Source organism: Tamandua tetradactyla, chromosome 1 (genome assembly GCF_023851605.1).
Source record: "Tamandua tetradactyla isolate mTamTet1 chromosome 1, mTamTet1.pri, whole genome shotgun sequence".
Lineage (NCBI taxonomy): Eukaryota > Metazoa > Chordata > Mammalia > Pilosa > Myrmecophagidae > Tamandua > Tamandua tetradactyla.
This window is the reverse complement of record NC_135327.1, coordinates 203,261,324-203,286,475: the sequence shown is the minus strand read 5'-3', so window position 1 is coordinate 203,286,475 and position 25,152 is coordinate 203,261,324. Positions and strand designations below refer to the sequence as shown.

Sequence of the window (25,152 nt, the reverse complement as noted above, 5' to 3'; positions counted from 1 at the left end):
CAACTTAAAGAATTAAGGTGGCAGTAAAATGATTACTCACATTTGTAGGCATAAGCAGCATATACTTATCTTTGTATCTGCACAATGTTGTTACCACTGTAAAGCACTTTATTATGATTTAAAGGATAATGGGAATAATTAGAGATAACTGACCAACCATTATCATATATATATTAACAAAGTTGGAATAATTTTTTATCATTACATAGCCATACTCACAAAATCTGTTAACCTAGTACAGGAATCAGCAAGCTTTTCTGAAAGGGCTAGATAGTAAATATTTTTAGATTTGTCGGCCTTATATGGTTTCTGTCGTATGGCTTTCTTTTTTTTGCTTTTTAAACAACATGTGAAAAATGTAAAAATCATTCTTTTGTTACTGGCCGTTCAAAAACAGGCTGCAGATTTGGGCCTACAACTTTGGGTTGCAGTCTGCTGAACACTGGTGTTTTTACCAGGTTGAGAATAATAGGTAGCATTCATTAAGTGCTGACTCTATGGGAGGCATTTCATTTAATCAATTTTAACAACCATGTGAAGCACATTTTAGTATTATTATTCCCATTTTATAGAAAATTGGGTCACAGTCTGAAATTCTAATGGTAATTATATAAAATCTACCACTAGACACTGAATCAATTTTTGTTTCATTATTGGGGCTCTTTAAAATTTAAGGCATTCTCTCTTTACATGTTTTGTGTTGGCAGAATATTTTCTAAAAACATTGCTTATAATATTGTACGTCACCAAAATGCAAATATTTGATATGGAGCTTCTAAAAGGGTGTCTCTAGAATGACTGCCCTTTTCTGGAGGAAAATATTGATGCTTCTTATTGGACTGAAACAGGACATCTAATTTAAATCTCATGTCAAAGTAATTAGGATTTCTATTTTTATAAGAAGTATTAGATTCCTATTTGCTGTGAAAGAGTTTATATGGGTTTAAGAAGGAAATCTTTAACAGATGCATCCCTAGGGCATTAGTGAGAACAGTATTAGATTAGAAATGAAGAGAACTGGTTTCCAGTTCCCTTTCCATTACTTTAATGAATGGCCACAAACAATTCATTTAGCCCCTCTGATCTTCTTTTGTCATTATTAAAACGGTGATATTTGCTTTTGTATATCTTGGAATTGTTATGGTTATGTGATTGTATAAACTCATATATGCAAAACTGATTGACAAAACACCAGAGAATTATACACATATAAACAGGATTTGCAAAAGAGTATACTTTTCTAGTTCCTGGTTTACTAGTATTTAATTTCTTACTCTATTGGAATTAAAATAAAAAAGAACATATCTTGGAGTTGGATAGGGATAACATCTGCCATTGATATAGGAAATATAAAATTAGCCCCAACAAATGGAAAAAGATATTCCAGGGCAGTCGTATTAATAAGAAGATTGCTATAATTGTAAACCAAATAATATTACAAAACAGTTTTAATATGCCTATTAAGTAGTGAAACTTTACAGGCTAGTTCTTGTTTGAGGTAAAGATAGAGAGATGCTTATATTGCAGATAATGAGAAAACTATTACTAACCCCTTTCCTCCCCCGGTCCTCCCTGATCTTCTTTTCTACATGCTTTAGTGCTCTTGGCAATTATTATTTTCCTACGGTAACAAAGACAATACTACTGCCATCACACATTTGTAGCTGCACTCTAATTTTCCACCACTTTACAGAGAAGCTATTTTAAAATATGCTGAAGAGCTTTATTTAAATCATGAGATGTCAGATAGTTACCTGACAAAGCGGTTGCTGCTTCTCATTTATAAAAAGCTATACAGCTTTAAAGTTGAGTGTTAAATTTGTTAGATTTACTTCTTTTAATATTCCACATTTTAAATGATGACTCAATTCTCACTAATTCACTTCCTTAGTTTTGCAACCATCAAGTCTAAGATTGGGCTTTCAAATCCACTGTCTTCATCCTGATTAAAGATTGTGTTCATTACCTTAATTCATTTGCTTGTATTCAGTTGACAGTCCATCTATTAACTAAGCCTCCTGAGGCTAGCAATTATATTTCAATATATAAAATACCATATATGCTGAAACCACCTCCCTTTCTTTAAATGGATTAAAGGCTGGTAATAAATGATGATGTACTTTTGCGATTTGGAAGACAAAGGACCAGTGAGGTGATCAGTTAAAGAAACTTTTTCAAAGCCTCCCAATGACCTTACCTAATCAAACAAAATGACATTTCTAATAACTTTAAAATGTTTATACTATTTTTAACTTAAAACTCTTGTAGGCTAAATCTAACAAATGGTATATTTAAAAACCATGTCTAAGTATATATGAAAATTTCAGTTTTGAGAAACATATTTAAAAATCTCCTCTAAATAGATACATAATTTTCAAACACCAGAGCAATTCTTATACTAAAAGTGATCTCTGCAGTTCCTGAATCTCAACATGTTCACAGAACTTTAGAATTCACAATGTCCTTACATTACCTAATTACCTTAGCTCACTTAATCCTCAAAACAACGCATACCCATTTTGAAGATAAGGAAGGAGTTACATGACTTGTCCAAGATCATACAGCAAAGTGGCAAAACTAGAATTTTAACCAGGGTCTCCTGACACAAGTCCAGTCCTTTCTGCATAGCAGGTGATTACTTAAAGGTTCATCTGAAATCTGTAGCATTTTCCTCAAGGAGGATGTATGCTGTGTGTGTGTGTGTGTGTGTGTGTGTGTGTGTGTGTGAATCAATAGTCTAAACTTTCCCGTTCATTTTCAAACAGATTAACAAGCAGTCATATTGATTCCACTGAACAAAACAAATTTGAGAGCAACACCATTATCTTACAAGGAATGATTAATGAACATAACTTGCCAAAGTAGTGAAGTATTTACATGTTATGAATCTTTAAGTCCTACTTTATATATAAATCCTATATACAGATGGCTACCTATTTCTACAGAAAGCCATAAGATATTCCCCTAAATTAGGGACTTTACCAGTGATTCTCTTATTTTTTTCTAATTAGACTCTTCAATGTAATTATTCTTATACATTATCATTTATAATTTCTTGACTCATTTGGAATTTCTATGAATAATCGGAACATCTTAACTTCAGACTTTTGCTTTTAACAGATTCTAATATTATCAGTAGCACTTTAATGGAACACTTGCAAATGTGACACTTTGCTATCACCATCTATTTCAGATGGAAGAATGCAAAATACTCCCATTAGCAAAGGCCTTAGATAGCTCATTAGAAAACTGGAGGCCCTAAAGCTTTTATTTTATTTTTAAAGAATGCCACTAGATGGAGCAAAGCAACAGTAGCAAGTCTTCTACACCATATGTATTTGGTGTATTCCTTATGAAAATAATAAACCTCACATGTAAAACACATTTGAGTTTTTCAGGGTTGAAACGTCAAGTTCATGCATGGTATGGAAGAAGTGGTTGAAACAAAAGCAACTACCTAAGAGTCAGGAAATTAAAATATAAATAAAACATGAACTATTATCAAATCTGATTTCAAATTCTAGGTAGAAAATTGTGGCTTTATGCATTAAAGGTTTTTTAATTATGGAAACACTTAAATTGATACTACAGAAGACAGAATAGTGTAATGAACTCCTATGTTCTTACACTTAGTTTCATCAATTATCACCTAGTTTTATCTATGCCTTCATTTACTCCCCCATTCTCATTTTCTGAGCAAATCCCATGTGTTTTCAATTAGTCCATAAATATTTTAGTATGTTGTAAATAAATGTTTACAGCAACAATAATAATTATAGACAAAGGGTGGAAACAGCCCCAAATCCATGAACTAATGAATAGATAAACAAAATGTGGTATATCCATACAATGGATACATTCTATAATATTCATCCAAGTGAAAGAAGTTGGTCACAAAAAAAAACCCCAAAATCACATATTTTATGATTCCATTTATAGGATATGTCCACAATAGGCAAAAATCTATACAGAAAGACTAGTGATTGCGTACAACTGGAGGTAGAGATAGGGATTGTGCTGGTCTGAAGCTATTATGTACCCCAAAAAGCCATGTTTTAACCTGATCCAATCTTGTGAGGGCAACTGTCTTTTAATCCTGATTCAATACTGTAGGACAGCAACTTTTGATTAGATTATCTCCACAGAGATGTGATAGCCAAGTGGGTGTGACCTTTGATCAGATGGAGATGTGACTCCACCCATTCAAGGTGGGTCTTGATTAGTTTATTGAAATCTTTTAGAAGGGGGAACATTTGAAGAAACCTCAGAGCTGATGCAGATGCTTGGTGAACAGTTGCTTCAGAGCTGATAGTGCTAACAAGAGGCCCAGACCTTTAGAGATGCAGGGCCCAGCAGACGTTGTCAAGTGCCTTCCCATAAAATGCTAAGCAAGCCAGAACCCAGAGTTGTGTCCCAGAGGAGTTAAGTGAAGGCCTACAGACACCAAGTAAGGAAACCCCACAGGAAACAGAGGCTGAAAGTAATGGAGCCTAGGAGCAAGGAACCAGCAGATGCCAGCTGCATGCATCAGCCTTTCTTGAGTGAAGGTAACCTCTTGTTGGTGTAGTAGTTTGGACATTTTCTTTGCACTAGAACCATAAACTTGCAACTCAATAAATTCCCCCTTTTAAAAGCTGCCCATTTCTGGTATATTGCATCATTTCGACAGCTTAACAAACTAATACAGAGAGTGACTGCTTATGGTTACAGGGTTTCTTTTCGGGGAAAGAAAATGATCTAAAATTAGGCAGTGTTGATAGTTGTAAAACTCTGTGAATATACCAAAAACCAATGAACTGCACATGGTAAAATGGTTAGCATCATGGCATGTAATACATAACAAAGCTGATATTAAAAAAAAATGGATCTCTAATATAGGTCTTGTTCTAGTTTGCTATCTGCTGGTATGCAATATACCAGAAACAGAACGGCTTTTAAAAGGGGAATTTAATTAAGTTGCAAGGTTTACAGTTCTAAAGCTGAGAAAATGTCCCAATGAAAACAACTCTATAGAAATGTCCAATCTAAGGCATCTAGGAAAAGATACCTTGATTCAAGAAGGCCGATGAAGTTAGGGTTTCTCTCTCAAGTGAGAAGGCACATGGTGAACACAGCGTCATCTGTTAGCTTTCTCTCCAGCTCTCTGGGAGGCATTTTCCTTCTTCATCTCCAAAAGTGGACTCTCTGCTTCATGGTGGACTCTCTGCTTCATGGCTCTGAGGCATTCTCTGATGTGGCTTTCTCGTGGCTCTGTCGTTCTTCTCTACTCTCTCCAAATCTCGTGGCTTTCTCTCTTGTTCTCTAGGTTTTTCTAAAGTGCTTCTTCTTTTAAAGGATGCCAGTAAAACCAATTGAGACCCACCTAGAATGCAGTTTAACACCCACTCTTGAGTGAGTCACATCTCCATGGAGATAATCTAACTGAAGTTTCCAACATACAGTACTGAATAGGGATTAGAAGAAATGGCTGCTTTTACAAAATGGGATTAGGATTAAAACATGGCTTTTCTAGGGTATATACATCTTTTCAAACTGGCACAGGCCTTAAAATAAAAAAGAAAAAAGTAGCCAAAGCAACCAGATTAATAATGAAGGTCAGGAAAAAATACTTCACAGACAAATATTAGAGAAGCTGAGGATCAGACTGAGCGGAGATTGAATGAAGGAAAACTAAGTAACTATCCCTAAGAGTTCCTAACAAGAAGATGCTATCTGCTACTTTCTAGCACAAGAAAAACTAGACAAGAGACAGGCTGAAAATATAATTTTACATAAGGAAAAAACCTTTTGATTACGAAGGTTATTAAGCAGGGACAGGTTATTACTGCTAAACTGCTGAGAATAACTGTGAGAGCTAATGTATTTCAGATTCCTACAAATTCATTTCTAATCCTCAGCCATTATTTCTTTAAGAAATAGCTTTTCGTTCTAACTAAAATGTACAAAAACTCAAATGATATAAAGCAAATATGCTTTTACATGAAAGTATACATATCTGTTATACAGGAATGTGAATATCTTCCTCATTACCATGTAAATAACAATTGGGAGTTAGTAATTAAATTGGCAAAAGGATAAAAAACAAGACACTCTAAATGTTCTTACCTGTGCCTCTCCAAGGTCATTATTCACCACAGTAAAGTTCAACCCAAGTTCTTCCACATCACCTTCATAGCTCTTCAGAAAAAGCAAATTCTTATAAACTTCAGGATCTAAAGAAGCTAAATGATGAATGTCCACATCTGCACTAGTTCCAAGCAACTTTGAAAGGAAAAAGCCAGCAAAAGGCAGTTCCACCAGCATATTTTCGTAGAGAGCCTTCAAATGAGAACAGTGAACAGAGATTAGCATTTGATGTAAATCTTTTTTCCTTTATTTCCCCCAAGCAGAATATATTTTCATTTTGATATTTAACAGAATCATAAAACAGCAGAACTTCTTCTCCATAGTAAGGATGAGGATGGAGATAGCTAATATTTGGTGAGCATTTTCCTTGTGCCAGGACATAGTCTAAGTATTCAATGCCCACATTTGACATGTGGAAAATTGGAGAACAGACTGTCATCAAGATTTTTAGAGCAGAAATACTAGACTACGAATGTCAAAAGGGAGTTTTGAGAGACATATCCTTTGTGCTACAACAGAGGTTGGCAAACTTTTTCTGTAACGGGCCAGATAGTAAATACTTTAGCTTTGCAGGTCATGTGTTCTCTGCCACAGCCTACTCCACTCTGTCTCTGTAGCACAAAAGAGACAATATAAGAATGAATGAGTGCGGCTGCATTCCAATGAAACTTTGTGGACACAAAATTGGATTTCACATAATTTTACAAGTCATGAAATAATACTTTCCCTTGGTTCCCCCCCAATCCCCCCCCCAACCATTAAGTATAAAAATCATTCTTAGTTCAACAGCTACACAAAAAACAAGCAGCAGGTTAGATTTGTCTATAGTATGCTGACCCCTGTTCTAAAATGAAGAAATGGGATTTAGAACTCTGAAACTTGTCCAAATAATGAATTAGTAGGTGGCCAAACTGGTATCAATCCAGATTCCCAATGATTCTTTCACTGTACATTATCGGCTACCATGATCTATAAGGATTGCAATGAGTAATGATTTTTGCATTTATTGATATTATAGTATAATTTACATATAGTAAAATGTATGACTCTTCCATGTAGAGCTTTGTTTTTTTTTACATTTGATTATGACCTGTTTAATGACCACCAAGATTAGGAAATAAAACATTTACATGCTCATTTGCAGTCATCAATTGAAAGTTCCCTTGTACCTCTTCAGTCCATGTGCCTCATGCTGCCCTGTTAACCCTTATTCTGACTGCTATCAACATAGATATGTTTTGCCAGTTCTAGAACTTTATAAACGAGATTATACAGTATGTATCTTTTATATTTATCTGATTTCTACATGGAAGTCATAGGAAATTGGGATTTCCCCTACAAATGCCATTTTTTATATTTACAATGACCTTACAAAATGCTCACATTATTGTACTCTCACCTATCTTCCCAGATAAAAGGAGAAGTGGTGTAATGACCTCTTCTTAGTAAACAGACAACTTGACCCATGGTTTTAAAATATAATGCCCACCCTAAACATAGGTGATTATGAACCAATGTTGCAGGGGGAAACAGCACTGTACTCTTTGCCTAAGACTGTGTGACAATGATAAGAGGAGAGACAAAGAAAGCACAGGGACAGGACCAAATTCTACCTTACAAAGTACTATATTAAACTATATTTTAGAAGGTATGTTTCAATTTATCCAAATTCTTTTTAATCCACTATTTTAAAATAAGAGCGATATTATGCTCTTCATGGAACAGCAAAATATAAAGAAACCTGATTTAATCTATATAATAATCATTCACGTATGACTGTAAAGCCAGAACCATTCTTCCAATCAAGAGGCCATTTGCCCAATCACATTTATATATGCTAAAATGTGAAATATGAAAGTTTTATAAATCAGATTTACATGAATTAACTAATTTGAGTAGTTTCCAAAGAACTGGGACTATGCCTCTTCAATCTCTTCAGTAAATATGAAATTTTTGGTCTACGTGCCATCACTGATGTTGGGAGTGAATTCTTTTCCCAGTCACAGCTTCCAAAATAGTTACAGTATTTAATGATTCTATTTTATATATGGGGGGGTCTATAAAATAACATTCTTTTTAAACTTTTTTGTTGTATGGTATAATATATACACAAAGCAAAGAAATAAAAAAAGCAATAATTTTCAAAGCACTCCCCAAAAAGTGGTTACAGGATAGATCCCAGAGTTTGTCATGGGCAAACAATCCTCTCATGTTTTTCCTTCTAGTTGTTCCAGAATATAGTAGATGAGAGGGCTTAAATACTTTATCATCACAATTGACTTTTTTTCCTTCTTTTTTGTGAGCAATAACATATATTCAAAAAAGCTATAAATTCCCAAGCACAGCACCACAATTAGTTGTAGAACATATTACAGACTTTGACACAGGTTACAATTGAACAATTTTAGGTTTTTACTTCTAGCTGCTCTAAAATACTGGAGACTAAAAGAGTTATCATTTTAACGATTCTGCATTCATAGTCTTTTGTTAAGGACTATCTTCTATGTATAATTCCACCATCACCTTTGATTTTTCCATATCTCTCATTAGGGCTGTTTGGGCTATGGCAATTCTAAATTTTTTATATTGGAAGGGTCTGTCACTAATATGGGGTAGGGAGATGGAACTATCTGGGATGTTCTGGAGAGACTGGACTAAGTTTCAGGACTTATCTGGACAAGAGACCCATCTGGAGGTTGTAGGTTTCTGGGAAGTTACTCTAGTGCCTGGAACCCTTGTGGAATCTTATAAATTGCCCTAGGTGTTCTTTAGGATTGGATGGAATGGTCCTGGTTGGGGGTTGGCAGGTTATGATAGGTAGTAAGGTCTACCTGAAGCTTGTGTAAGAGTAGCCTCTCGACTGTATTTGGACTCTCTCTGCCACTGATACTTAATTTTTAATCTTTTAAAAATATATAACAAACAAACGCAAACATTCTTAACTTACGATCATTCCGTTCTACATATATAATCAGTAACTCACAATATCATCACATAGTTGCATATTCATCATCATCATTTCTTAGAACATTTCCATCAATTCAGAAAAAGAAATAAAAAGACAACAGAAAAAAATTCATACATACCATACCGCTTACCCCTCCCTTTCATTGATCACTAACATTTCAATCTCAACTTAACATTTGTTTCATTATTTATTTTTATTCTCTATGTTTTATTCATCTTTTGATAAGGTAGATAAAAGGAGCATCAGACACAAGGTTTTCACAATCACACTCTGCTACTGATACTTTATTAATTACACTTCTTTTTCCCCATTTGGTCAGGATGTAATTGTTGATCCCAAGGTGCCAGGTCTGGATTCATTCCTGGGAGTCATCTCCCACATTGCCAGGGTGACTTTCACCCCTGGATGTCATGTCCCACGTAGGAGGGAGGGCAATGATTTCATTTGTAGAGTAAAATAACATTCTTAAACAGACAAATCAATACTTACATAATCAAATGAGTATCGGCCCTTTTTCCTCCTAAACTAACAATTAGAGTGTTCAGCACACTCCCTTGAAATCTAAATTTTTAAGACTCACCGATCAACGTAACTGGAGGAAACCAGAAAACAGCTATTAAATAGTTTTCTATAGGTAAATATCTAGAGAGTCGCTGGCTTTTTTTAAAATTTCAAGATTTACCTTTGTGAAAGTGGGATTTCCACCAACTTCTCAAAATTATGTGCTGATCAGAAACAGTAAAATTCCTATTTTTTTTAATGAGGGAAAGTTTTAATAAACTGAAATCGATAAGGAATTCCATTAGAAATCCAAAAATACTTAGGGTAGGAAAGTGTAAATGATAAGAATAATATATGCCTGAAATAACGGAAAGACAAAGACAGAAAATTTCATACACCACCTTTTTAAGAGGGAATGGGTATGTAATTTTTAAATAGTAATGTTCTTTAATGATCGTATTAATCAGACAAACTATTGCAGATTAAAATATATTATAAATGTACTCTATAGTGAGAGATACACATTTATGGAAAATGTGATATGATCTAACAAAGAATTTTAAAAATCCTAGAAAACTTCTGGCAGATATTTTGAATAACACTTTTTTTCCAAAGTTAATCTGTTTAAAGAGCTCAGCCTCACCATTTGTTAACTATACACTTCAGCTAAGAGCAGCTAAGACCACAAATATTCGTTGACTGGTAAACCAAAATGGTATGTCCTTATACTTTTATTTCTGATCTGGAGACTAGTGATTAACCAATTAGTTTTGAAAAGATGGCAAAAGAGGAGTTCTTAATGAGAGAACGAGTAATAAAATAGTGACTAGCTTTTAATCATCTGCAAATGACTTTAAAGACAGAGTTTTTTTTAAAAAAACCCTGTTTGCTTAAAGTTAAGAATGGTTAATACTATTAACCTGGAGCATTTATAAATACTATTACTTCTAAATGAATAATGAATTCAAAGCCAAGGAGAACACTGCATAAAACTACATGACTGATTCAAGGTGTTGAAAAAAGCTCTCATTTGTACAGTGGACTTTAAAAGTAAACTGGAAGTATAAATCATTTGATGTTCAATATATAAGGTCATTGTTTGCCATTTCTGCATTAGTAACAATAAACCAGTAAAATTCGTTAAATATATCAGAGCTACCTGAATTTTAAACAGAAATCCCACTGTGACTCATAAAATGTAAATGCAAAGGTATAATTTTTTACATAAGGCAGGTTTAAACCTTTAAAGCATTTAATATACAAGCACTAATAAATGATAGCACTAAAAAGTATGGTTGCATCAGCTAAATGGATTATAAATTAAATCTCCATAATGTATGCAACTGAGATACAAATGTAAGCATAAATCAAGGTATTTTCTAAATACAGGTTAATTATACAACTTCAAAAACTATCTATTTTATATGTAAAATAGTCCACTTAGCATTTTTCATATTGGTCTTAATGCTCATCTAGTTATACCACACATGTTCCTAGAAGCATATCAATAACTACTTGTCATGAAAAAAATAGGTATACTGAAAAAACCTGTAATGTATTTTTCAACTCTCTGTCTTTTATGAGTGTTTACAGCTGGAAATTGTGCCAAAATGATTTGAAATAAAGAGGATTAATTATAGTAGAAGCCTTTTAATATAACTGAGTGCAGTTGCAATGCAATTAATGCAAATTGTGGCACTATCAGGAGAATAAATGTGAACCACATCACAGACCATTTCTGTTTGCTGCCAAATAACTTTAGTAATTTACTACATTAAGAATCAATAAAAAAAATTAATGCTTTTCAAATGCATCTCTATCAATCTTCAGGTAGTTCTAAAGTGAACATTTATAACTTAATCTAAAAACTATATGAGATGATGTCTTGCTTTAAAGCCACTCTGAGCAAGATAACAATTTTAATTATTTCAGAGCATGCTAACCAAAGTTTAAAAAGTAAAAGAAATGTAAAATAAGGATATATACTAATAGTAATATGCTATTTAATAGTTGTGCTTCATAAACAGTAAGTAGGGTCTGAAAAACATGGTCTCCAGAGTGGGACTATGTGCAACTTTTATAACTATAAGCTTCTTCAGGGCAGGAAACATATCTAATCTTTAATGTATGCATCTAAGCACAACATATAGTACACACTCAACAAATATTTATTAACTGACAACTATGTGCCAGGGACTAATTTACAAGCTGGAATTCTGCACCAGTGAATTAGTTTGGAAAAACAGAATTTTTTCCAGACTTTTTAGGTTAAATAAAAGTACATATATTTCAAGAATAATTTTAAAACCTTTTCTTCACAATCTTAACCCAGAGATCTTTCTATATTTTCAACTTCTTTAACCATTTTGTCTATAGTTACCTTGACACTAAATTAAAAATTTAATTTAGTGTTTCCTATCTTTCATATACATTAGCTCATGTACATACTATATCTCACACACAGGTTCCCCACACATGTACAAGATAAGCTTCTTGAGCACGTTGAGTGATAAACTTCTTCACTTTCACATCTTCCTTGAAACAACTGCTTAGCACAATGTTTGGTTCGCTATTAGAATATTTCTTTAATATTCTTTAAATAATAGTTGAATTAAACTGAACTTTGTTCATTGGTAGATTTAGCAAATGTTTACTGAAATATAATTTAGCATAGAGTCTAGTGGTTCTTTATTGTGAAGAGAAATAATTCAGTAACTGGCCTTGGAAATCCTGAAATAGCACAGTAGTAAATTGATGCTACTTTTCACAAAACATCTTTTCCAGGACTCACTTCCTCTTTATAGAAGCTGCCAAAATAACTAGTAAGTGGAGCTACCCTGACTTGACCTGTACTTTCCACACTTTCTTCTTTGGACCATGGCCGTCCCGAAAGGCAATGTAAACCTGCACTGACCTTCCCTCTTCTTTCCTTTTCTTAACTAGAACCACAAGCTGTTGATTTGAGGGACTGTTAGAAATAACTGATCTGCCAGCATTTGAAGTATAGATTTACGTGAGGAAAGATTTTTACTTGTTCATTGTAACTGATAATTTTCAGTTATGATTTGACAGCTTTTATTTTTTTAAAATAATTAAAAAAATTTTTTTAATTGTTCTTTTACTTCAGAAACTTGTAAGCAATATTGGGAGTAGGGGTGGGTGGTACAAAGCTCACCTCTCAATAATTATATGCACACTATCTGCTCATTGAATATGTGATCCAGAAATCAATTTACAATATTAAAATAACTTTGACAAACTAGAGTTGATTTTTTTCTTTTTGGTATGCTGTGCGGTGGCGGTCACAGTTCACTCTTTTCCATTTGAATATCCCATTATTGTAGCACCATTTGTTGAAAAAAAAATATTTTTTTGTGTGTACAGGCAGGAAATCGAACCCGGGTCTCCCCAGGAGAGGGGAGCAGGAGGGGGATAGGAGAGAATTCTACCACTGTGTGACCAATGCACCCTTAGAGTTCAGTCTTAACTCTTTTTTCTTCTTCTAGGTTCCCAGGCTTCAGACTCCAAAAGAAACCATACTTAGGTAGTTCTACAGTGAACTTAGAAGTGTAATTAACTATCTAAGCACAACATATGGTGTTCACTCATTAAAGCAAACGTTTATTAACTATGTGTTAGGGTCTACTTGAACACTGGAATTCTGCACCTGTGAATTAGTTTGCAAAAAAAAATTCTATTTTTTCCAAACTTTTTAGGTTAAATAAAATTATGTATAATTCAAGATAAATTTTAAAACCTTTTTCTTCACAAACTAGAAAGTATGCTTTTTGTACTTCAGTCCCTGTCACACTCTCCACCAAAAAGTTTCTAGAACATATAAAAACTTCCATCTTCATGACTACAAGAGTTCACCAAAGTAACTAAATCTAGAAAAAAAGAAACTACACCAAAGATCAATGTTCCTTTCTCCTCACAAGAAGCAAATATCTAAGTACTGTATACTTTTAGAATCATTGCTACAACACTGCTTCTGAAAGGCATTAGGAGTGCTCATTTGAAAGGATTATGTACCCTAGAAAAACCATGTTTAAATCCTGATCCATTTTGTGGATCTTTAAATCCCTATTCAGCACTGTAGGTTGGAAATGATTAGGTTATCTCCACAGAGATGTGGCACACCCAGTTGTGGGTATTAACCTTGGATTAGAGGGAAATGCGATTCCATCCATTCCAGGTGGATCTTGATTAGTTTAGTGGAATCCTTTAAAAAAGAAAACATTTTGGAGAGAGCAGCAGAACCACGAGATTTTGGAGAGAACAGCAGAGCCATGATTTCCACGGAAATCTGTCTCTACTCATTCAAGGTAGGGCAGCTTACTGGAGCCCTTTAAGAGGGAACCATTTTGGAAAAAGCTTAAAAGCCATGGAAGCCCTGAGAGCCCACAAAGCCAGAGACCTTTGGAGATGAAGCAGAAAAATGCCCCTGGAGGAGCTTCATGAAACAAGAAGCCTGGAAAGAAAGTTAGTAGATGTCACCATGTTTGCCATGTGCCTTTCAAGTTGAGAGAGAAACCCTGAACATCATCGGCCTTCTTGAACCAAGGTATCTTTCTGTGGATGCCTTAGATTGGACATTTCTATAGCCATGTTTTAATATGGACATTTTCATAGACTTAGAACTGTAAACGTTTAACCTAATACATTCCCCTTTTTAAAAGCTATTCCAGTTCTGGTATATCACATTCCGGCAGTTAACAAACAAGAACAAGGAGTTTAAAAAAATACTGAGTCCACGGTTTTAAGGTACCCCATACAAATAAGAACTATTTTCAGTAATTAAAAGGAAACATTTCTCAGGTCTAAAAATCTACTTTTTTTCATGCAGGATAATAAAATATCAGATTTTGCAGGAGACTTTAGAAATCTGTCAAACTACCTCACTTGAAATTTAGGATACTGATGTCCTGGGGGATAAATGGCTCAGGTAACACCAGATACTGAATGCTTTTCCCTAACAAAATTTGATGATAAAATCTATAGCTCCTTCCAGCTTTAAAACTATCTATCATATCTATGAACTCCAAATTAACAGTAACTTCTCTATTCTCTTGATTTAAACTTATTGGCTATATCACAAATACCAATTACAGTATTCTTTTTATTGGGCAGGCACCAGAAAGCAAACCCAGGTCTCCGGCATGGCAGGTGAGAACTCTGCCTGCTGAGCCACCGTGGTCTGCCCTATTCTTTTTATTTTGCAACCACTGTATCTATATATAGATATAGTTCATATTTATATGATTTAGTGATGCATTATCAGAATAAATTTTTGCACATTTTCATTATCTCAAATAGAAAATGCTTACCATTTAACCATTACTTCCCAATCTCTTTACCCTCTACCAACACTACTATCTAACCCCAGCCCCAGGCAACCACTAATCTCCTTCTGCCTTTATAGATTTGTCTATTGTGGACATTTCATATAAATGGACTCGCACAACATGTCATCTTTTGGAACTGGTTTCTTTTACTTAGCATAATGTTTTAAAGGGTCATCCATGTTGTACCACAAATCAGAACTTCATTCCTTTTTATGGCTGTGTAATATTACACTGTATGGATTTTGTTTATCCATTCATCTGTTGATGGATATCTGGGTTGTTTCCACCTTTTGGCTATTATGAATAATGCTACTATGCATACTTGTCTACAGATTTTACATGGACATGTTTGCTGGGTTAAATGGTAGTTCTATGCTTAATTTTTTGAGGAACTACCAGACTCTTTTTCAAAATGGCTGCACCATTTTACATTCCCACCGACAGTATAGGAGAGTTCCAATCTCTCCACATCTTCATCTACACTTGGTATAGTCTTCTTTATTATATCTATCCCAGTTAGAGTCAAAGGGTATCACTTTGTGGTTTTGACTTGCATTTCCCTGATGAGTAATAATGTTGAGCTTTGCATATGTTTATTAGCTATTTGTGTATCTTCTATAGAGAAATGTCTGCTCAAATTCTTTGCCCATTTTAAAACTGAATTGTGTTTGTATTATTGTATTGTAAGTGTTTGTATATCCTATATACAGGTCCCTTGCCAGAACTATGATTTGCAAGTATTTTCTCCCATTCAGTGGGCTGTCTTCTGTTTCTTGATAGTGTCTTTTGAAGCACAAGTTATAAATTTTGATTAAGTCCAATTTATTTTTTCTTTTGTTGCTTATACTTTCGGTGTCACATCTAAGATACAGTATTATTTTACTATACAACATAACTTAATATGTCAATCTGTACTCAAGTTTCTTTTTGGAATGGGCTATATTCCAAAAAGTTCTCTATATAGAACTCTTTTTGTGTTCTAAAGCAGTTTTCTCAATTAGTGACTGTTTTCTTTCAGACTCTTGTACTGTTAGGAATAGAAGTATTCCCCACTGCCACTTCTAGACAAAATTTCTCTTCTCTCCTCCCTAAAATTCCCTGGTTTTGAATCTCATGTCTTTAAACTATAGAACCCAATACACCTGCACAGTATAATCACTCCATGCCTGAAGGTTTTAACTCCTGATAATTGTCATAGTCTCTAACACAATCTTGTTGCAATTTTTAGTCTTATCCATATCTACAGATGATCCAATACCCCGGCCTCTCAGTTCTTTTATGTCGTCTCCTCCTATTTTCTTTTCTTCTACTCTACTACAGCTAGGAGTGAATATGGTCCTATCTTCAAATTTGTCATTATCAATAACCCCCATAACCTCCATTTTAAGCATCCCATACTTAAAGATGAGTACTCCCATACTCATCTCTCCTCATACCGTTAATCCTTCCTTCCCCATCTGTACCCCAAAATGAAGACTTTGATTCCTATTTCACTGAAAAAATAGAAAAAATATCTTTTTTATGTACTCCCATAACCACAATTGCTCATGTTTCACAACTGTGCCCTCATACTCTCCTGTCTCTTGCTTCTTGGATAAACTGCCTATGCAAACCCCTCTAATTGTACACTAGACCCCACTATTTCTTGCCTTCTCAAGGTTATTGTTCCAGCAATTGCTCCCTCTCTCTCCTGCATCAATTTCACTGACCTATTTTTGGCAGCATAAAAACAAGTTGTTACTTCTCCCATCTTTAAAGTAAAAACAAAAAAACTATATTAATCTCACATTACTTAAGCTATCACTCAAATTTTCTCTACAGGAATGCTCCTCAAAAGAACTGTCTAGAATGGTTTCCCCAATCTTCTCCTCCCATTCTCTTTTTTTAATTGTACTGAAGTATACTGCAGCAAATCAATGTATAAAGCTCAATTAATTCTCACAAAGTGAACATACTCATGTAACAGCATCTAGAAAAAAAAATTACTAGCATTCCAGAAGTCCCGCAATATCCCCCTTCCAGTCTCTAACCCACCAAGGGTAAGCATTATCCTCACTTCCAACAACAAAAATTAGTTTTGCCTGTTTGAACTTTATATAAAACTGATTACTTGTGTGTCTGTCTTCATTCACTCAACACTAGGTTTATACCATTCACCCACATTGTTTTGTGTAGTTGTACTTTGTTCACTCAATAGCTGCATAATATTTCGTTATGTGAATATCCTACATTTACTTAGCCATTGTATTTATGATGGACATTTGGGTAGTTATAGTTTAGGATGATACAGTGTTGCTACAAACATTGTTTTACATGTACTTTGGTGTCTATGTGCACACATTTCTGTTGGATATACCTACAGATATAAGGCTTAAGATTGAAAGTTTGTACAGTTAGTAAGAGCCTGCTTCCATACTTTTCAACTTATGTGGTGAGGCTTTTGCCTCCACCACTACATGGAAATTGCCTGACAACAGTGCTAAATGAAATGGTCATTTCATAGTCCTTACCTTATTAGACCTATTAGCAGCATCTGACACTGTTTATCATTTTCTCTTCCTTGAAACATTATCTTTTGCTCCCAAGTTGCACACTTTACTGTTCCCTCCCCCTTTTCCTTTCTAGCCACTTCTCCTGAACCTCTTTTCCAAAGTTCTTAAACTATAAACATTTTGGTGTGTTCAAGGACTCAGTTCTTGAACCTTTTCTTTTCTCTAACTACACTTACTCCCTGGGTGATATCAGCCAATCTCATGATACTAAATATGATTTCAATGCTGATGGTTCAGGCCAAAACTTGCCCCTGTACTCAAGGCTCACGATATTCAATTCCCTGCCTAAAGTCTCCACTTGAATGTTTAACAGACATTTCACATTTATGGAAAAACCAAACATCTCATCATCCTTCCCCAAATCTGCTCCTGCCTGAATCTTCCCCATCTTAGTGAATGACATCTCCATCCTTCTGTTGCACCACCTCCCAAAGTCCATCTTAATTTTAGAAACAAGAGTAACAATGTACATCTTCACTTAGTTTGCTTTTAATAAAGTTAAATTTACTAAATCTAAATGAAAAATTACTTGCTTAAAAGAATTTAAACAGGCTATGTTTTATTTTAGATAGCTAATATCCTTAGTTCAGAAAGACCATGCAAAGATAAGCAGCAGACTTTAAATTGGACCAGCAAGAATCTGTTTCCAGTTTTCATTCCTGCTTAGAAAAAGGAAAAAGGCCTTCACCAAATCTAGATGTTTAACAATTGTATGGGAGTTCTTAAAAAAATAAATGGGAGGGGATATCTCAATAGTAAGCAAGATCTATTTTACCCAGGGAACAAATAATTTTTGTGATATTATCCTGGGGTGACTAAACCTACAATAAGAATACTATTTAGGTACTAGAACCAACTGATTTCTAGAATACACCTGTCATTTTTACTGCACAGTCTAACCCATTTTTTTTCCATGTTTAATTGTGAAAAACTAAAATAAACTTACTGGAAAAACATAAGACTCTGATCTTCATTTACAAGAGGAAAAATCTCTGGTACTGTGAAATTTGTTTTTATAATTTAATAATTTTATTTTTATTAGAGAAGTTGTTGGTTTACAGAAAAGTCATACATAAATTACAGGGTTTCCATATAGCAACCTATTGTTGACACCTGACTTTAGTGTGGTATATTCGTTACAACTGATGATAGCACAGTTTTATAACTGTATTGTTAACTATAGTCCATGGTTTACCTTAGGGTTCACTGTTTGTGTTTTGCCATACCACGGATTAAAAAAAAATTTTTATTCTATAACATATACACAACCTAAAACTTCACCTTTCAATCACATTCAAATATATAATTCAGTACTGTTAATTATGTTTACAATGTTGTCTACTGTCACTACCATCCATTACCAAACCTTTTTGAATATTTTTTAATGAAAAAATGTAAATCGTAATTCTTAGAATGCTATAAAAGCAGGTACAATTTTCAGAAGGGGCAAAATTCAAATAGAGCAATAATTTATAAATGGATTTTTTACCTCCTAAAAACATTAAAGTTCAAGAAGAGCAAGCTCATAAAGAATCGTCCACTGTACATAACTCAGGGAATCAGAGAAAGTTTGCTTCTGACAATTTGCTGACATCAAAGTAAGATAAAAGTCATAACACTGATTGGAAGGCTTATGCTAATCACAGAATGACCAACTGAATATTTGCTGAATATGATGTTTAAAAAAAAATCTAAGGGAAAAGATATATTAATTTTAGAAATCAAAGCACTTAGTCAAATAATCATCAAAGAAACTCAATTACACTGACCCCGAAGAAGCTTTAGGGTTTAAAACAAAGTATTATAAAAGAAAAGCTTTGCCATTTCAAGGACCAAGTATTACTAATATTCACCTCAATTTATAGTTTCAAAGTTTCAACAAAGTTAGTGAACTTTTTATAAAAGGACGCTAATGATTTGGAAGAATAAATTTTTGTAATCCATGAAAATTTCAGGATAAACTATTAATTGTCCAAATTATAATATGTGATACATTAAGTGAACATTGAATTCAACTGAGATACAAAATTATAAACCATGCCAAAGTTTCATAGACTGCTAATTAAAAATTTTAAATGTATCATGATGTTATCAAATAATCTGATTTATAGGCATTCTGTTCCAATTAAATCAATATTCTGAAGCAAAAAAAAAAAAGCCATTTTCAAACAGAATTCAAATATGATAAAAGACCTGCTTCCATAAATATTCTGAACTTAACTGGCATAAATGGACCTAGGTGCTTCTAACTGTAAAAAAAAGTTCAAGATGACATTAGCACATACTTTAGCTGTTTATTTATCCCCTGTCTGAAAGCCTGATTTACAGGCAATAAAATGCAATCACTATACAAACCAGAAGCAGGAATCATCTGCTAATGGAACTTTTAATTGAGAAGTGACCAGTGACATGAGGTAATTCTTCCTATGTAGGATTGCTCTTGAAGACCTCTTTGCACTTTATCACAGTAAACAATCACTAACATATGCATTAAAGAAAATTTAAATACATTATGACCCAATAAATATCATAATCAATCAATATACAATTTTCTTCTGTTAAAGATTTAATGTTCAGACACCACACTATTAGTGTTATACTACTACACTTAGATCTGGATGATTTTTAACATGCTGGTAAAAAGTTTAACCATTTGTAATCAAATGATAATCAGATAAGTTCAGAAACGAGTACTCCCTTAGGAATTACCATGCAGAAAATTATGTAAAGGAAAATCTTACATGTATCTAAACTTCTTCTTAACATCTTTATTGAGATATAATTTATATAAACTTCATTTGGGGTGGGAGGTTTAGATGCCAGATTCTACTAACTGGAATCTGGATTAAATATATACATATTCCAAAGTACAGGAATAAGAGTTATCTCTTATCCCTTCTGAATCTGCAGTACTCTGCTAGACTTCACCTTCAGAAGCAGCATGTCAGTAAACAGAGACAAGAAAATGAGTTTTATCCTCATAACTAGAAAACTTCAATGAACCAGAAGCATCTAGTTTTCTTTACCCTACATTAATCAAAATCAGACTATTTAAACATTCAGGAGGGAAAAAGAATATAAAATTTGAATAAAATTTAATTCATACAAATAAAATTAACATTTTGCTTGCTGGTTGGTTATTGAGTTGTGTGAGAAATACAAAATTTGCCGAGTATTTCAAGTTAATCAAGCAAAATAAAGGCTCATCTTGATTTAGAAGGTCCTTGAGCGTACCTTAATAGAAAAAATTGTAGCACATCATTTTAAAGGCTTTCATGCACGGTGGTTAGAAATTTATATTCTCCAGAGGAGCTGAAACCGAATTTCAATAAGTCTGTATGACCCCTGACATGAAGAGAGACGTTATGTCGCTGAGAACTAAAATCAAAGCCAATGCAAAGCTCCAGACTGAGAGAGAGAGAGATGTCTTATGTTTAAAGATGAAATGAATTGAGAAAACAATCTGTTTAAAATTTATGCTGAGGAATCTAACATCAGGCTGATATCTGAAATAAGGTGAGCAGAAAGATAAATGCCGTTATATGATGATGTCATGTTGGAACTCATTACTAAATTTGAAGAACAGCTAAAATATTTATTTTTAAAGTAGCAACACCTGAAATGTGAACAAATAAATAATAACTGGGCCTGTAACAGTGCATTTCCAAGAGATGCAAATAAAGAATTAGTTGTTACCCCCAGAGCATGCTGATTCCCTTCAACAAACCATCTGCTGTGAGAAATGAGACAAAATAAAGTTTCAGTGGCTGAGATTTCAAACAGAGCCAAGAGGTTATCCTGGAGGTTATTCTTATGCATTACATAGACATTCCTTTTTAGTCTGTGTGTACTGGAGTGGCTAGAGGAAGTACTAGAAACTATTGAACTGTATTTCAGGAGCCTTGAGTTTTGAAGATGATTGCATAACTATAAAGCTTTTACAATGTGACCGTATGATTGTGAAACTATATGACTATATGTCTGATGCTCCTTTTATCCAGGGTATAGACAGATGAATAAAAAAATACAGACAAAAAATAAATGAATAATGAGGGGGGAATAAAGGGCAAAAAAAAATTGGAGCGATTGCAATATTCGTGGTCATTCAGTAGGAGGGATAAGGAGTATGGGATATATGGTTTCTTTCTTTTGCCTTATTCTTTTTCTGAGTGATATAAATGTGCTAAAAATGAGCATGATGATGAATATACAACTATATGATGATACCGTCAGCCAGCGATCATATACTTTGGATGAACTTTATAGTACATGAAGATATCTCAATATAACTATTAAAACAAAACAACCCATCTACATCCTTAGGTGTTCAATTTGCTACCTGTGCTCACTGTCACTATGCAGTAACCTAACTCACAACCATAAAAATGAAACAGCCTAATCTCTGTTCAGTGCAGTGGTTTTTGAACATTTAGGATTTTAATTTTTTTAAAAAACTTTATGGTAAACTCCAATACACGGAACATGAAAACATTATTTCGTTAAGTTAAAAACATTTTATAAGTTCAAATGTCTAACACTGCTAATTATTAAGTCAATTATATAGAGTAAGCCGTTTTAATGGAAACAACAGTTTGAAAGTAGGATTTATATTAGATATTTTTCAGTTTTAAGTAAGTCTGGGTATTTAAAGAATCAAGAAAATCCTGATTAAAGGATTTTAGAGGAGAAAAGTAGCCATTTCAAAAAATTCATTGCCTTATCTTCTCAGAATAATTTTCAATTAGGTATTCCAGAAGTTAAGGAGAATAGTAATAGCATATTCGCTGTACAGTTAAATTATTAACAATATCTCATAACTATTTACACTCCTTATCATACTTTTCAAAGTCAAATTAGAAAGCAAGGCTTATAATAAGCAACATTATTAGCGTGGAAGACTTTATGTCTTCACTTGTTACTAAGCAACGTTCTAGTGCAGAGGGCAGCAAACCACAGCCTGCAACTTGGTTTAGACAGCCTGAGAACTTTTTCTGCATTTTAAAAGACTGTAAAAAAAATAAAAAGAATGTGGAACAGAGACTGTATATTGCCCACAAAGCCTAAATTATTTACTATCTTTAGTAATCTTTAATGAAAGGTTTGTCCACCCCTGCCATATTGTATTTTTGATATTCCACATGGATGCAGAGAGAAGTATGAGACCACACTGAATCCACCCCCCCCTTAAAAATGATTAGTTTTCCCACCTGGATGCCCAAAGAATCCTTTCTTCATCTTGAAATGAGAAACTTTAATAGGATATAAAAAGATATAACTTTTACAATGTGACTGTGTGATTGTGAAAACCTTGTATCTGATGCTCCTTTTATCCAGGGTATGGACAGATGAATAAAAAAATATGGACAAAAAAATAAATAAATGATGGGGGGATAAGGGGCAAAATAAATTGGATAGATGAAAATGCCGGTGGCCAATGAGAGGGAGGGGCAAGGGTATGGTATGTATGAGTTTTTTCTTTTTATTTCTTTTTCTGGAGAAAAAAATGATCATGGTGCTGAATACACAGCTATGTGATCATATTGTGAGCCACTGATTGTACACCGTGTATGGATTGCGTGTGAAACTTTGTCAAAAAAAACCTATATCTATATCTATATAGATAAAGATATAAAAGAGTAGGTGCATTTATACTTCAAAAATCTTACCAGTGTGATGGGCATGTTGGGTGAGTAATATTTCTCACTACGGCTTTCAGAACTGTAGTTATAATGAAGTTGTACATCTATTCAAATGATTATTATCTTATATATTTCTTCTGCAATGCCTAAGTGCACTGCCCACTTTTCTACTGGGCCCACGTCAATAGCTATCACTCTTTTTCCCCCTTGCAAGAAAACATCTTTAAAGAATTGCCTACCCTTACCTCTAATTCTCCTCCTGCCATTCTCTCTTAATTTTATTCCAGTATGGAATGGAATTTACCCCGACCCTGCTCCTGGCAAAGTCAACAATGTCAATAATCAGTTCCCATCTTCCTTAACTTAAGAACAGCATTAACACAATTTTTCATCCATCTTCCTTGATTTACTTTCTTCACTTACCTTCTAAGACACCATCTGATTTTGTCTTTCTACCCACGTGACCACGCCTCTGTAATCTGTTTTATGTCCTCAAAATCAGTCAGACCTCATAAATGCCAAAGAGCCAAAGGGCTTAGGCTGGTTGCCAGTCTACTCTACTAGCTAGGAAACCCTTCAGGTAATTGTCCACCTTCATGATCGTCTTCCTTCACATCTTCAATAAAAGAACACCTACAGGCCAAGATGGCGGCTTAACAATGTAGGCGCTTTAGTTCGTCCTCCAGAACAACTACTAAATACCAGAAACAATGCAAACAGCTCCTGGAGCCACGTCAGTGACTGGACACACAGCGTACCCCAGTCTGGACCAGCTGGACCAGCTGTGAGCCTCCCCAGAACTGTGAGTTCCCCAAGCCGCGGCGGCCAGTGCCCTGCCCCCACAGGAGGCTTCCCAGAGGGAAAGGAAAGAGACTCTAACACCAACAGGGATTGAGTCCAACCAAACACCAATTGAGGCATTAATTAACAAATTCTGACTATTAAAAATAGACCCCCAGATCAGGAGAACTGGTTAAGGCGGAGGTCACTCACTGGCCTAACGGAAAAAGAGGAAAGGGGAGGAAACGGAGGTTTTTGTGGCAGTGTTTCTATGGAGACTTGGCTGCCTCTGGATTCAGCACCGGGACTTCTTGGGCCGCAACTGCCCCAGGCATAGGCAGAAACGGACTGCTTTCACGGCTGTCTCCCACCTGTGCCTCTCCCAGGAGAGGGGTGAAGCCCAACTCAGGTGGAATCGATTCTCCCTCAAGGAATTCAGAACCCAGGGCTTGGCAATTTGAAACCATTAAAACCAGCCTACAACTACTCCTTTGTCTCTACCAGGCCCCCAGCAGGGAGGGTCTGCCAAAGTTAAAGGTGCCACAACATCTTTTGCTGGTGGGACCCGCAGGCAGACAAGCGCCACATACTGGGGAGGATAAGAAAAATAGAGCCCAGAGACTTCACAGGAAAGTCTTTTACCTGCTTGATCTCACCCTCAGGGAAAGCTGATGCAGGTGACTCCTTCCCCTTGATAGGAGGCCAGTTTAGTCTGCGAAAACCCAGCTGGAGTCTATAATACCTACATAGACCCTCCTAAGGGTGGGGAGGGAAAAGGCACCATACAAGCAGGGCAAGAAACAAGAAAACAAGAACTGAAAAAATATCCTCTGTTAAACAAAACCTAAGCTAGAGGCCCAGAAAAAGCTGAACTAAAGGTCAAAGAACAGACAGACAACAAATTCATCTAGCAAGAAAACCCTAGGTAAGAGAAGTGAAAGCAATCTCCAGAATAAACTAATTAAGGTACTTAAATGTCTAGACACCAGCAAAAAAATAACAAATCACACCAGGAAAACTGAAGATATGGCCCAGTCAAAGGAACAAACCAATAGTTCAAATGAGATACAAGAGCTGAAACAATTAATTCAGAATATATGAACAGACATGGAAAACCTCATCAAAAATAAAATCAACGAATTGAGGGAGGATACGAAGAAGGCAAGGAATGAACAAAAAGAAGAAATGGAAAGTCTGAAAAAACAAATCACAGAACTTATGGGAATGAAAGTTACAGTAGA

General features: G+C 34.7%; 1 protein-coding gene across 2 annotated transcripts in view; it reads right to left on the bottom strand.

The window, feature by feature from the left end:
* The window catches only part of UBE3C (ubiquitin protein ligase E3C), a 183,811-nt gene that overhangs the window by 39,009 nt on the left and 119,650 nt on the right, over positions 1-25,152 (bottom strand). For both annotated transcript variants that reach the window (XM_077151371.1, XM_077151380.1), the window contains exon 19: positions 6,106-6,318. In XM_077151371.1, coding sequence (XP_077007486.1) covers positions 6,106-6,318 — 213 coding nt within the window. The remainder of the gene's footprint in view (positions 1-6,105; positions 6,319-25,152) is intronic.